General features: G+C 52.4%; 1 protein-coding gene across 8 annotated transcripts in view; it reads left to right on the forward strand.

Moving 5' to 3' along the window:
* Positions 1–13,914, forward strand: part of LOC144719035 (myosin-10-like) — a 79,716-nt gene extending 65,802 nt beyond the window's left edge. For 4 of the 8 annotated variants that reach the window (XM_078594775.1, XM_078594777.1, XM_078594776.1 and 1 more), the window contains exons 35-44: positions 169–381; positions 1,461–1,622; positions 3,707–3,835; positions 4,013–4,101; positions 4,668–4,791; positions 5,393–5,601; positions 6,109–6,217; positions 7,104–7,276; positions 7,791–7,814; positions 9,379–13,914. In XM_078594775.1, coding sequence (XP_078450901.1) covers positions 169–381; positions 1,461–1,622; positions 3,707–3,835; positions 4,013–4,101; positions 4,668–4,791; positions 5,393–5,601; positions 6,109–6,217; positions 7,104–7,276; positions 7,791–7,814; positions 9,379–9,562 — 1,416 coding nt within the window. In that variant the 3' untranslated portion in view covers positions 9,563–13,914. The other 4 variants (XM_078594779.1, XM_078594780.1, XM_078594782.1 and 1 more) reach the window with 2 other exon arrangements.
* Positions 13,915–14,277: the final 363 nt, after the last annotated feature.

Here is a 14,277-nt window from a genome sequence, read left to right on the forward strand (position 1 = left end):
CGTGCGCACACCCGCCCCGAATAAGTCCCCTCGTCCGCTTCGCTGTATCAAATTTCTCACGGCCCCGCGCCTGAGCATGCGTGCGTGCTTTCTATGTATGTTGAACTTCTTTCGCACCGCGTGTGTGTGTGTGCGCGTACCGCGTGTGCTGTGCGTGTTGTTCCTCAGGTCCACGAGCTGGAGAAGTCGAAGCGGGCGCTGGACCAGCAGGTGGCGGAGATGCGCACGCAGCTGGAGGAGCTGGAGGACGAGCTGCAGGCCACCGAGGACGCCAAGCTGCGCCTGGAGGTCAACATGCAGGCGCTGAAGGCGCAGTACGACCGCGAGCTGCAAGGCAAGGACGAGCAGGGCGAGGAAAAGCGGCGCTCGCTCGTCAAGCAGGTGGGCGACGAGGCCGCGCGGAAGTTGTCGGAGCCAGGTCCTCCGGCGCCCGACTCCGCCGCCGCGCTGCGGTCGAGCGTCGTGCACGCGGTGCCGTGGATAACAAGCGCGGCGCGGCACCGCTTGCTGTAGTGCGGCGGGGGCAGGGACGAGTGTGTGCGGTTGTGTGCGTGCGTGCTCTGTGCTTTTCGCTGTGCTGTGTGTTGTGTTTATCGTGCATGTGTAGTGTCGTGCGTCTCTTCTTCCTTCTCGCTCGAGGCTTGTGTGTGCATGCAGGTGGCGTGCATCGCACACATTCAGTCGGAGACGAGGTAGTCGCAGGAGGCACCGTCTTCCCCTTTTATTGTTGTTGAGTTCACGCCACCACTCAGGCCCCCTCTCACGACCACGCTGACGAACGACCCGTCCCAGACACGACCCTGTCCACGTTGCACCGATGGCGTCGACCGGGACAGCCAACTCCTGTCCGGCTGCGCAATGATCGGGCGAAGGCGGCAGTGACGAGGGCGGCGACGACGACAGCGACGAGGAGACGAGTCCAATCCCAGAACCGGCAGCCCGGAGCTCTCGCTCTGCGCTGCTTTTATTCCCCTCGGCGCGGCTTGGCTCCGCCCTAGCCGCGCCTCCCTTCTCGAACCCTCCAGAGGATTCTAGGGGCTTCCCCATGAGGTCTACCGTGACCCTTGCCCCAGTTCCTCATCCCTGCCGGCACACACACACCGTGTACATGCTCAACGGCGTGTGCGCTAAGTGTCCACCGCAGTTGCAGCTGCTGTACAACAGTCAGCGCTATGTCACTACACATGTATTGTACGTGCATGTTATGTCTATATTGCGCGTGTTATGCTAATTGTGTGTGTGTAATGTGCGTACTGTTCATGCACAGGGTGCACCATGTGGATTGCACGTGTACTTTGTGTATGTGTGTGTGTGTGCGCAATGCGTGTGCAACGTAAGTGCTGCACGGGCTGCTGTGTGAGTTGTGCGCGGGCTGTGCTTTACACCGCGTGCTTCGTGTGCCGTACGCGGCACGCTCTTCGCTCATCGTGCATCGCACCTCGCTTGTTCGCTCCACGCAGGTGCGCGAGATGGAGTCCGAGCTGGAGGATGAGCGCAAGCAGCGCGCCCTGGCTGTCGCCGCCAAGAAGAAGCTGGAGGCGGACTACAAGGAGCTGGAGTCGCAGAACGAGGGCGCCAACAAGGGCCGCGAGGACGCCGTCAAGCAGCTGCGCAAGCTGCAGGTCGGTGACACCTGCCACCGTGGGCAGCCGGGCACGATCGCCGCTCCGCCGGATCTGGGGGCAATGTTGCCCGCAGTGGCAGCAGCAGCAGCAGGAGGGGAGGGGAGGAATGCCCAGCGCGGCCACCCACGTGTCGTTGGTTCGCTGGCGTCGTGGCACCGGCACCGCTAGCCGCGCTACGAGTAGACACCGTGACCAGAGAGCGACGGTGCAGTCCACGGACGCACCTACACGGCTGCTTCTATACAGCACCGTTACAGCACAGTTGAGCGTAGATGTGTAACACGTGTTAATGCGATGGTGCGTGACGAACCAGGGCGATGTGAGATTTTGACGATAGTCGTGGTGGAGATTTATTTTTTTCGGTTTAACGTGGAAAAGAGGGAAAATGTTATTCACATTGTTGGGCAGCGAGACGCAAAATGGCTGTGCGTCCATCATCAGTAACCGTGCACTTTACAGCCAGGCGCGAGTCCTTTGAGGTAAAAGTCCCTTTTGCAATGAGGCCGCGATGTAAGATATATAGAGAGAGAGAAATGAGAAGGTAGGATCTATGTATGCATGTATGTTGAACTTCTTTCTCACCGTACGTACCCAACCATGCTAATCGGAGGTGTGGGAAATGGGATGGGATTGGACTAAGCCAGGGGTCGGCAACCTGCGGCTCCGGAGCCGCATGCGGCTCTTTTGAACCTTGACCGCGGCTCCGGGGCGGATGCTAGCGAGGGGAGGAGGCGCACTGTGACACCTGCTCTGGCGTTGCCGCTGCTGACAGGTCGCCGCTCCGCTCCACACTGCCCGCCCGGTGACAGGCAATAACGTTGCCGTTGCTTTATCACATGTTTGGAAGAAGTAAAAACCTTCCTGGGCAGCAAAGAGCTCACCTTTGCTGAGCTGGAACAGCCAGAGTGGCTGGAAAAATTACATTTTATGGTAGACATGACAGCACATCTAAACACGCTAAATACAACCCTTCAGGGGAAAGGAGGCACAGCCCTGCACATGCTGGAGGAGGTTTTGGCATTCGAGCGCAAGTTCACAGTGTTTGTCAAAGATTTACAGAGAGGTACACTGTCTCACTTTCCCTCTTTGAGAGAGTTCAAACAAAGTCATGATACGATAAATTTGGAATATTTCAAGTCTGCAATCACCACAATGCAAAGTTCGTTTGGGAAACGATTCTGTGAGTTCAGAGAGGAAAAAACGACATTATCCTTCCCTGTCACTCCCCTGGCGATCGATCCATCCCTATTGAATATGACTGCATTTGCAGGTGTAAGTCAACCTGATCTTGAGATGGAACTGGCCGATATAGCCGACAAAGATATATGGGTGTCCAAGTTCAAATGCTTGACCGCTACTCTTGAGGATGTTGCCCGTCAGAAGGCCATTCTGGCTCAGAATCATAAATGGAGTGATATTGAAAACCTTCCCAAACAGGACAAACTTGTATTCGAAACATGGAATGCCATCCCCAACACTTATATAAACATGAAAAAGTATGCATTTGGAGTCCTGTCGATCTTCGGCTCCACATATGTATGTGAGCAGGTCTTCTCCAACATGAACTATATTAAAAACAAACATCGATCACGCCTCACAGATGACAGCTTGCAAGCCTGTGTGAAAATGAAGGTGACGTCTTACAGCCCTGATGTGCAGACACTGTGCACTGAGGTTCAGGAGCAAAAATCCCATTAACCAGGTAATTTAGCTATTAATTTGCAAAAATATATTTTACATTGTTAAGTGAAAAAGTCATTTTTTTATTCAGATTGACAGCTGACTGCACGATCCTATATATATAGCAATAAGGTAAGAAACAATATATGCAGTGTTATATTTGTTTTAAATGTTGCAATGGTTTTGCGGCTCCCAGTTTATTTTTTCCTTCGGAAACGGGTCCAAGTGGCTCTTTATGTCTTAAAGGTTGCAGACCCCTGGACTAAGCTTTCTGCTGGGTCAAACTCCACACGTTATTCAGGTTCTATCGCTGGGATTGTGGCTCGGCGACCGTCGTCCTTCGCTGCGCGGCAAGCCTTGTCGTCTCACCCGTTGTCCTTGTCGTTGCGGCCGTGGCGCAGGCCCAGTTCAAGGACTTCCAGAGGGAGCTGGACGAGGCCCGGGCGGCGCGCGAGGAGGCCTTCAGCGCTGGCAAGGAGAACGAGAAGAAGGTGAAGAACCTGGAGGCGGAGGTCATCACGATGCAAGAGGTGAGGGCGCACGGACCGTTATCACCTCGGCGATCCCTCGGATGCGAGCGCCACGGTCTCCCCGGTGCAGTGTAGCGTTTCCAGGACTGCCGATGGATGGCTCACTAGTCTGAACCTTGCGTGTCGGACGCAGCGTGCTCAGCCACCCCTCCCCGTGCCGTGCCGTGTGCGGTGCAGGAGCTGTCGGGAGCGGAGCGAGCGCGGCGCCACGTGGAGCAGGAGCGCGACGAGCTGGCGGAGGAGCTGGCCAACAACTCCACCGGGAAGTGAGTGGCCATTCCCATGGTTACAATACAGCAGTGAGCCCGCCGCCGCTGTGTAGGGCACGGTGTGCGTGCGACCGACTTGGAGAGGTCCCCTGCGGCCGCCCCATCCCCTGGGTGTGCAGGCAGTTCCATAGCAGGAGTTTGGTCGGCAACTAGGAAGTGAGTGGACGTTCAAGTTCATTGCAAGCAGTTGTGCAGTCCGGGCACTTTCTTGCAGTGCAGACTCCTGCTTGCCATCAAGCGATCTGCTCGGCGATTTACGGGATTTGATTGTATCCAGATTGATTTGCTCTTACTATCGTGAATAAGCCCGTTTTAATTTCCTTGTTGTGCAACTGCTCACTAAGATACGGACAAAGCAGTTGCAGGCGATTACGTTGCGCTATTCCGAGAGCAATTTGGGTTGCACAACCGATGGATCGGGTGTGGATGCAGATTTAGAGTAATAACGGTGACGTTTCCTTACCCAGCAAAGTGTCGGCCAAATCGGAGGACTCGTGAGCAGCGGGGATTTGACCGTCGGGACATTCGGCCAATTTTGGTTGCGTGTGTCCCTCCATCCGCAGGTCCGGTCTCCTGGACGACAAGCGGCGGCTGGAGGCCCGGATCTCGCAGCTCGAGGAGGAGCTGGAGGAAGAACAGGGCAGCGTGGAGCTGCTCAACGACCGCTTCCGCAAGGCCAGCCTGCAGGTCGGTCAGCCTGGGCCTCGCAACGCAGCCGCAATGAAATGAAACGGCCATGGGGAAGGGTGGCACTCGTGGTGATGGAGAGAAGAGAAGCGTCTTTGTCCAAACGGCACATGGAAGCGCCTGAGCATCCTGCCTGCAGCTTCGCGTTGTCAGATGACTGGAGGGTGTGACGAGTCACTTGATACTTGTGATTCGGAGCAGGTGGCCACCAAAACTTATGAAATGGTACAGTTGGGGCACTTGTGCAGCAAACTAAGGACCCCAGAAAAGACTTCACGGGCAATGTGAACCGCAGCCCGGCAGTCAAAATACGTTGAGAAAACGCTGAAAGTCTGAGACGGGAGTAGTTTTGTTCCTGTACTCAGCAAAATAAGTAAACAAATATAACCTGATGGTAGGACAGTGGCTAACGCATGGAACCATAATCCCCCCCACCATCCGCTCCACTAATTAACTTTGACTATACTTCACCACGCTGATCAAACAACTCCCACGGCACTATGGCGTGGGGCAGTCCTTCATCCATCAGTGAATTAACGAAGGGCTGTAAGAGTACTAGAATGTGTATAGCGTGTGTGCGTGTGCATGCGTGCGCGAGCAGGCGGAGCAGCTGACGGCGGAGGTGACGGCGGAGCGCAGCAATGCGCAGAAGAACGACAACGCGCGCCAGCAGCTGGAGCGGCAGAACAAGGAGCTGCGGGCGAAGCTGGCGGAGCTGGAGACGTCCGTCAAGGCCAAATACAAGAGCGCCGTTACGGCGCTGGAAGCCAAGGTGGCCACCATGGAGGAGCAGCTGGAGCACGAGGCTCGGTACGTGCCTGCACCCACTGCCGTAGCTTCACATTTTCGCGCCTCGGGGTGAGACGCTGCCCTTGCCCCCCAATGGTCTCACAGCTGGTAAATGAAGTATGGACAGATGGGGCCGGTCGTTCCTGTGTGTCCATACATGTGTCCGTGAATGTATCTGTGTACGACACATTTCACATGCGTGTGCGTGCGTGTCCATGTGTTTAGTTTATTACATTGTTGAACCAGCTGGCTCAACAACTTGGGCAAAACTTACTCACCTAACATTGACACTAACAATTACAGATTCAAGAAACAGACAAACAACACATACACTATTAAAACGAATTCAAATTGCAGGTTTTTTTTACTTAAAATCTCATCAACGGTCCTCAAACTATCCTGGACACTGCTGTCCCAGTGCCCGACCAGGCTGCTATTGTCATTTAATTTAAAACACCGCGAGCACCAACTGAATGCCGCGAGGGAAATGTTTGCAATTCAAAAGCGGTCGCTTGAACGCCGTCGCAGGGAGCGAACAGGAGCCAACAAGTTGGTGCGGCGCTCGGAGAAGCGGCTGAAGGAGGTTATGCTACAAGTGGAGGATGAGCGTCGCCACGGAGACACCTACAAGGAGCAGGTACATTCGGCACGACTGGTGGGCCCGCCAGGGCTCCCAAGTAGGATGCGATGGCCGCGTTGGGGGTGAGGGTGGTGGCCGACGGGGGATTACGGTGGCCACTTGGGTCGTCGACGTGGCAACGTGGGACCGCGGTGGCCACTGCGCACCGCGGAGGAGAGAAATCATGCAGGAAGTGCAGTGCGTGCTGCAGCAGCTGCAGCAGCGTTCATCTTCGTGACGTCAGCGTCCTCTTCAATTAATCAGATTGGGAACTTGAAATTTCCTAAAAAGCCGTCGGGAATACAACGGACACCGCTATCCTTCCATGGACACCCACACGTTTTACCGGAGCTTTCACACCCAGCACTCGCTTCCTCTGCAGAGGAACGCTTTCCAGCTGCGTTCTGGGGAATTCACCGTCATTCACTGCATGTGTTGTGTACATTGATTCCATTCAAACCTAAGTCTTATTTAATCGCACGGAATCCAGATGCTTTGAGAGCACCTCCTTCCCTCCTCTCCGTGTAGTGAATCAACAGTGGCGAGATGTTTACTACCTCGCCTGGTATACATGAGGTCGTGGGTTCGTTCCCAACCCTGACACCTCTTATATATTCGCATGTTCTCCCCGTGGTCGTGTGGATTTTTCTCCAGGTAGTCCTGTTTTTCCCTCCACATTTAGAACCAACTTGCGTTTAGAGGATTTGGCTGCTATAAATGTTCACGTAATGATAAGCCACTTCTGTTAAGAGCTATCCTTTGTGGCCGGGTCGCTTCTGACAAAGAAGAGCTACATCGCTCGGCGAGCCCTTACCTGGTAAAATAAACGATAGTTTATCTTAATAGTGCCCTTCAACCTCGTAACCCCCCTCCCCCCCCCCACTGCTTCACCCCCCACCGGCAGGTGGAGAAGGCGATGTCCCGCGTGAAGGCGCTCAAGCGGCAGCTCGAGGAGGCGGAGGAGGAGGCTACGCGCGCCAATGCGGCGCGGCGCAAGCTGCAGCGCGAGCTGGACGATGCCATGGAGCACTCGGAGGCCATGAACCGTGAGGTGAACACCCTCAAGAGCAAGCTCAGGTGAGGCGCGCGGCGGCGGCGGCAGCAGCAGCGCCCGGTACATGGCGACGCAACAACGCAGCCGGTGACGCGGTGACACGGTGATGCGGTGACGCGGTGACACGGTGACACGGTGACGTGGTGACGCGGTGACACGGTGATGCGGTGACGCGGTGACGCGGTGACGCGGTGACACGGTGACACGGTGATGCGGTGACACGGTGACGCGGTGACGTGGTGACACGATGACACGGTGACACGGTGACGCGTCCACACGGCGACATGGCGACACCAAGGCACGTCGGCACAATGGCAAAAGCGACACCGCAACGATGTGACACAGCAATGCAGCGGCGTGGTGCCATGTCGCCTCGGCCCAAACAGAAAAACCTCACGAGCTTTGCGTTGTGGTCACGACATATTTTTGTAACGATATTTGTTTGAACGATGAGTGTACACGGCACGGCGGTGGTCGTGATGTTGTTGTTTGTTGATGGACTGACTCGTGTTTTTTTTTTTTCTCATCCGGAAACAGCACCCGATTTAACAAACCTGACAAGTAAGGCTCCGGTCTGAGTTCCCTGCTTCCTGTCGTCTGCACCTTCGTTGACCATTTCCTCCGTCAGGGCCGTCCGTCGTCGGTCAAATTCGCAGCTGCTGCTCAATAAGCGACCGTTGCCAAGTTAACCGAACTCAATAAGTGCAATTGGCAGCGAGCACTGGATTGGCCTGATGTGGAGGAAATGACAAAGCGTTGCCGACGACTTGAGTGACGCTCCCCCCACACCCCCCCCACCCCCCCCACCGTGTGCAGCAGTGCAGTGTCACGCAGGGCCGCCTGTGCCACGTCTGTCGCTATTGCTAGCTCTTGCGTCACCCTCTGCACGCACAACAACGCTCTTCACGGGTGATCTATCCTGCGCATGTCGATGATTCTCGCTGGGGCAGGTGCCTGGTCCACGCGATGCTTTGGAGTTCAGAATCTTTTTTTTATATATATATATACTGGAAGAATCCGATGAGCTATCAAGCTCTTTTGCCAGTAAGGGTGGGTTAGAAAGTCAAACAATCCAAAAACACGATAGGAGTGCACAGTATAGGAAAGTGAAGCAAATCACTAAAAAAGTTCCAAGTAAACAATTTATATTTTACGGGTATAGCCACTTAGCTCTTTGCTTCTATTTCAGAAGCGACCTGTCCACATATGATAGCTCAACTAAATAGCTTATTATGTGGAAATGTATAGCAGCCAAATAATCTAAACGCATGTTTCTAAATGTGGAAGGAAAAATCCAGAGGACCCGGAGGAAAAAATCCACACGACCACGGGGAGAACATGCAAACTCTAAATATACAGGGGTTGGGATCGAACCCACAACCTCCTGCACACCAGGCGAGGTCGCGTAGAAGTGAATGTGCTCGGCACCATGGCTGCTTTTCACGGAGGTGACTGCTTATTCCTGGCAGCCGCCTGGTGAATTATGCAAAATATTGCCGAATGTGCTGCCAACTTCGAAATGGAATTGGTAATAGCCCTGTGCTATCACTCGTGGAGCTATCCATGCAGACAGTCGAGTATAACCCCCCCACACCCCCTCGTATGCGTGGCGGGTATCGTGTGGTCATGCCAGTTTTTCCCCTATGAGAAAAATACGATTTGAAAAGGAATTGGCCAAATATTGCAACGCAAGATCCTCCTGAAAAAGTCTTGAGAGTCTGCGAGGCTTTCCAAAACAAAGGACGTGATTAATAAAAGCGTAGACCAATGCGAGCCAGTGTTGCAGCCCAAATCCCAAATTGTATAAATTACCTGCAACCTATTTTATACGATCTCGAAAACAATTGCTTCTGCCGAACTACGGCTACCCATAAAACAAAAATCCACAACCTCAATAGGGTATCACCTGATTTAATTGAGGATGCTGAACTCACCGCTGCTGCCCTCTAGGGGCCTAGGGCTTTGCTTGTATCTCTTTGCGTCCCACATTCATGGTGGTGGTAGTGGTGCTAACGAGTATCATGTTCTGCTAATGAGAATAAATCAGCAGTGAAGCTCTCCTGTAACTTCAGCCTTCCCCCTCCCCTCACCGTGATTTTCACGCCCCGTCGCCCACCCGCCCCAGGCGAGGCGGCGCTTTCTCATTCAGCAGCAGCGGCGGCGGCGCCGCCAGCACTAGCGGCAGTAGCCGAACCGGACGCCGCACTGTGCAGCACTCCTCCTTCGAAGGCGACCTGTCGGACGACGACTCGGTGAGCAGCAAGGAGAAGGATTCTCTAAACGACACGCAGCCCAGCCCGAGCGAGTAGCCTGCGTCGGCGGCCTCCACCACCGCGATGGTCCCCTGGGGACCTCGGCCTTAGGGCCTGGACTGCGGCACAAGGAGGAGCCGGCGGCGGCGGGGGGAGGGGGGCCGTGGGTGGCGCTGGTCTCCGTATCACCTGGACTATAGGACTAGACCTGAAACAAACAGAACTACAGGCAACCACTGAGCAGCAGCAGCAGCAACGCACGCTGCGCCGATGATGCTACGATCCCGGTCGGCGGGCGTGCCGACCGCACTTTTCATTGTAACGGAAATTCCAACAGTATTTCAAGTTCGCCGCAGTATGTTTAGAACTTTAGATATAATGCCTGTTACAGCTTGTTATACTTCTTGTAATCGTAACCATACGCCTGACATTTTGGTCTAGCTGACGTTTTCGTTGATGTTATATTCTTTTTGTAATCTCGAAGCCTTGCTGGCAAGCCAACTGTGAAAAAGCGAGCTCAAGGCTTCTTTGTATCTGATCCGAGTCCACGCATTCATACACAAAACGGTATTTGTCCTTTAGGAGGCCAAAATTTCCAAAAGTTAATGGTCGCACTCAGGCCGTATAAACTAGGGCGGAAGTGAGGCGAACAGAGCGTGCAATGCCCGCCCACCCTGCCCCCTGCAAATCGGTCTGTAAACACCCAAGCTAAATTATTTTTATTTTACCAGGTAAGACCCACTGAGTTATGTGGCTCTTTTCAGAAGCGATCTGGCCACAAATGATACCTCAACGAAAGTGGCTATTCATGTGGAAATTTATAGCAGCCAAATACTCTTAAACGCATGTTTCTATACAGACGTGAGGGTCTGGATCGAACCCAAAATCTGTATACCAGACGAGGGAGCTAACATCTCGACACAGAGGCAATCCATTTGTAATTTGCAAGTCCTACAAACTATTTGTGGGAGGTCTGACCCAGATAGTGTTTGTGTTTGGTGTGACTCCTGTGTCTCATACCTGATGGAGGTGTTTGCGGAGGTGGGCGTAGAGGGGCGAGGGAGAGAATGACGCATGCCTGTCTTAGCCCCACATTGTAAACGCGTGCAATGCACGTGCAGCAAAGGAAATGATTAAGGTGTTCGCTCTGATTATTGGTGATGACGGGCAGGTGACATTTCTCAAACTCGGGCCCTGTGTGGACATATCGATGACCTGTTTTGGACGTGCTTTGTGTTAAGAGAGAGACGATGATTTACTGCGCACCTGATTCTCGTGCTGATGCCGACGAGGAGCGTTGGATTGGAGACATTTCCTCCGTTGTTGAATCCTAGACCCCCCCCCCCCACCGCGTACGTCCCTGGAAAGTTATTGCGCCTGTGCTTTTCCGGAGTCGTGTATTTTAGGAGGCAGTGAAAGACCTAAGCCAGCCACGGAGCCTTTCCCAGTGTGGCTTTAGCTCTTCGTCGATCCTGCTGCAAATGTACTCGTACATTTTTTTTTTCTTTCCTGAGAGAAAACTGTGATGCCTAATGTACTCCCGTGTCCACGTATTTGATGCAACTGCAGAGATCGCAAACTTGCACACAGCGTAGGGGAAATGTGACTACAGTGCTCTACCACTGTCATCTGTGTAATCGTGTTCAACTCCACGTCTTTTGCTCATGGTTATTAATTTAGGTGCATCAGCTGTGTTTACACTAGGGAATGTAGTCTGCACCAGTGGCCACTTGTTGAGAACACGACGGGAATGGGGGTTCCTTCTAGGACGCTACATTCTCAGACCTGCGGCTCCGAGCAAATGGAGAGGAACACAAGGGACATTCAAGAGGGCTTCAACCAATGGGATTGCGGCCGCTTGTCAGCCAATCCGTGGTGGGGGGGGGGGGCGCTACTTTTGTTTCTATTTTTGAGCCATATTTTCCTTTTGAAGTGGCATAAACGAGATCCAGTTCGGAGCTGGAGAGTTCGGTTCTCAGTGTGGACCTGTTGTGAGTCCGTGGCCCTGGTGTGAACACAGCTCTCGCGGCTGAACTTCATCCGGAGGCTCGGTGATCTGAGGTGCGGCACACGAGCTGTTGTGTGGGATCAGATTGAGGCGTGTACCCAGTACACATGCAAACGTTGGTTGATGTTGGGCCAAGGTTTGCATGTTCACTGGGCAACAGTGAAGATGTATCCATTCATCTGTTAAAATCAATTATTCTGCTCGGAATACACGTGTGTGTGTGTGAGAATCAATTATTTACAAGTTATGCAAATTACATGTTAGAAATTGAGATGAACGGAGACAACAAACGTATTTTAAAAAACTGAACAATAAACTGTACAAGCGGGTCGGTATAAATGACACAATTTGATTACTGTGTTTTTTTTTACCACGTTTCATGGACACAGTGGGCAGGCGAATCGTGACATGCTTTGTTAGTAAGTCTGGCCTCTGCCCTGACCATGGACGTTATCATTGGGTTTACGGACAAGCAACATTGCTCCAAGGGCCCCACTAATAACCGTGCAACGGTTGGCAGAACGGGGTCTCTCGCCGCCACCTGGCAAACATGTGTTACTGCAGAGGCCGCACAGCGATTTGAAATCTTGAGGTTCATGTTGGGAGAGGGGGGCATTTGCTGTCGTGTGAAAGACTGCTGTTGTGAAAAATAGTCAGTAAAAGTAGCCCAAAGCCTGCCCCTCACCCCATCCCCAACCCTGGCCCATGCCCCTTTAACCCAATCATGGTTTTAAGAGTACCCATCCACATGCACATTGCCGGGCCCCAAAAGCTATCGTGGGTGGCCGCAGCAGTCTTTTTCACACATTGCCTCATGAACCCCGAAACGTCCGTCGGCTCATGCCAACGCCAGGTCTTATATTACGGTGGCTTCAGAGCAGGAATGGGGAACCTGCGATTCGCGAGCCGTATCTGGCCCACGACCTCATTGCGTACGGACTGCGGCCACATGAGGCCTACCGCTTCGTTATGGCTCCCAAACGATATTTATCCATCACTACAAGCGTATTATTCACACGCCAACTTTGAAACTGCGACCCGGCATCAATGCGTTGCAGTGAAAGTAAAGCGGTAAAAGGTCAGCCCGAGTTATTTTCACGTTATTTTTTTTTATGATTAGATAACGCCAGCCGTGTGTTTAGTGCAGTCCGATAAAGGTATTTGAAAATCCTATTTGGCCCTCGGTGAGAAAAAAGGTGTCCCACCCCAGCTTTAGGTGCTGGACTCAAGTCGCGTTCAAGCGTTGCGGCTCCCCACTCTCTATGCTGCCCGCAAGTGAGCCAGAACTGAGCCAGCACGGTTCATTACGACTGTAAAAACAAGGCGCCAATCTCTGTCTATGGGCCCCCTCCCTACATGGTAGGCATTAGACAAGGTGGGGGAGGAATGTGGACTTTGGGAACGCGTGACGCAGTCGACTTTATTAATGGTACGGTCGTATGTCATGCGTCATGACTCTGGTGGCAGCCTCCTTTTGGGTTTCTTTTGATCGTGATCGGATGACAAATGATTAACGTGTTTCATTTTTGGGTCGGTTTCGTCGCTCCGTTCCTCGAATTGGGAATCCGACGCTTCCCCGTTTGTCCATGAGGCGGAGAACTTAACTTGGTGGCAAAACACGAATCGTAACGATTTCTTTACATGATCAATAAAGGTGAATTAACGTGATAACTTTTTTCATATATGAGTTGCTTACGCGAGTGGTGTTTATAAATTCAGTTTTTTTAGGCTGTTAATTAATAACGATTAAGTTTTGCCATCACAGGTGGTAGCGAGGGGTGAAATAGTATGTGGGAATGTAACGATGCATGAATTTATCAATTAAAATTCTATTCTTTACACTCAAGCTTCATGCATCAAATCGTATACGTGTATGATAATGTCATTTAAAATCTCAAATTATACCATTGTTACATTCTTGAGTAAAATCGCTGCCCAAAATTCATGACAAATGATCGACTTCGCTGGGGAGGGGGAGGAGGGATGAATTGTTACACGACTTCTTGTCTGGTCCCATGGACTCTTCTGTTGCGTGATGAATTGTGATTGGTCAGCCCTAGACACCCTGGCCACATGCGAGGCGAGGTGATTCGACTGCTTTGAGCAGTGACGGAGCATCCTCTCTGGGAAGCCACTCTCACCTGGTCCAGTAGAGCCATTGCCCGCTCTATATTTGCGTCCAGGTGAAAGTCCATTGAGACGAAAAGTATATTTCAAGGGAGACATGGATCAAAGTATATCTATGAATGACGATTATACGTTACAGCAGTGTTCATTCACAGCAAAAGACCCCGGGGGGAGCGGTGAAAGCGTCTCATTAAATACAAAACGATGTGGCATCTGCTCGAGTTATGGCATAACATTTTTTTAAAATAAAAGTTATACTTGCTGTACCCTAAAACACGTGTTTTTTTTGTGTTCATCGGTGTCGGTTCCTGCTTAAGTGTAGGAGATCCAAACAGATATCGTGCACCCTTAGAGGTGGCCAGTTCGGAATTGGGATCTGGATTACAATTCTGCTGACAAGTTACACTCGGACTAATTTTGAAGCGATGTGCCCACACCCCTGACCTCCAACACCGACTTCGCGGTTAAGTCGTGGGTTTATTTGGTTCGTAAACGTGTCTTTGCTTCATACATGGTCACAGCCAAGGTAGGTTATGTTTAAGCCCAGGGGTGAGCTGTTCAGGTTATAGGGGATGGGCTAGCAGTGTCGTGAGGAGATCAAGTTTGCTGGATTTGATTTAACTTTGGCACGTACTAT

The sequence above is a fragment of the Lampetra planeri genome, chromosome 5 (assembly GCF_965212315.1).
Source record: "Lampetra planeri chromosome 5, kcLamPlan1.2.h2, whole genome shotgun sequence".
NCBI classification, from domain to species: domain Eukaryota; kingdom Metazoa; phylum Chordata; class Hyperoartia; order Petromyzontiformes; family Petromyzontidae; genus Lampetra; species Lampetra planeri.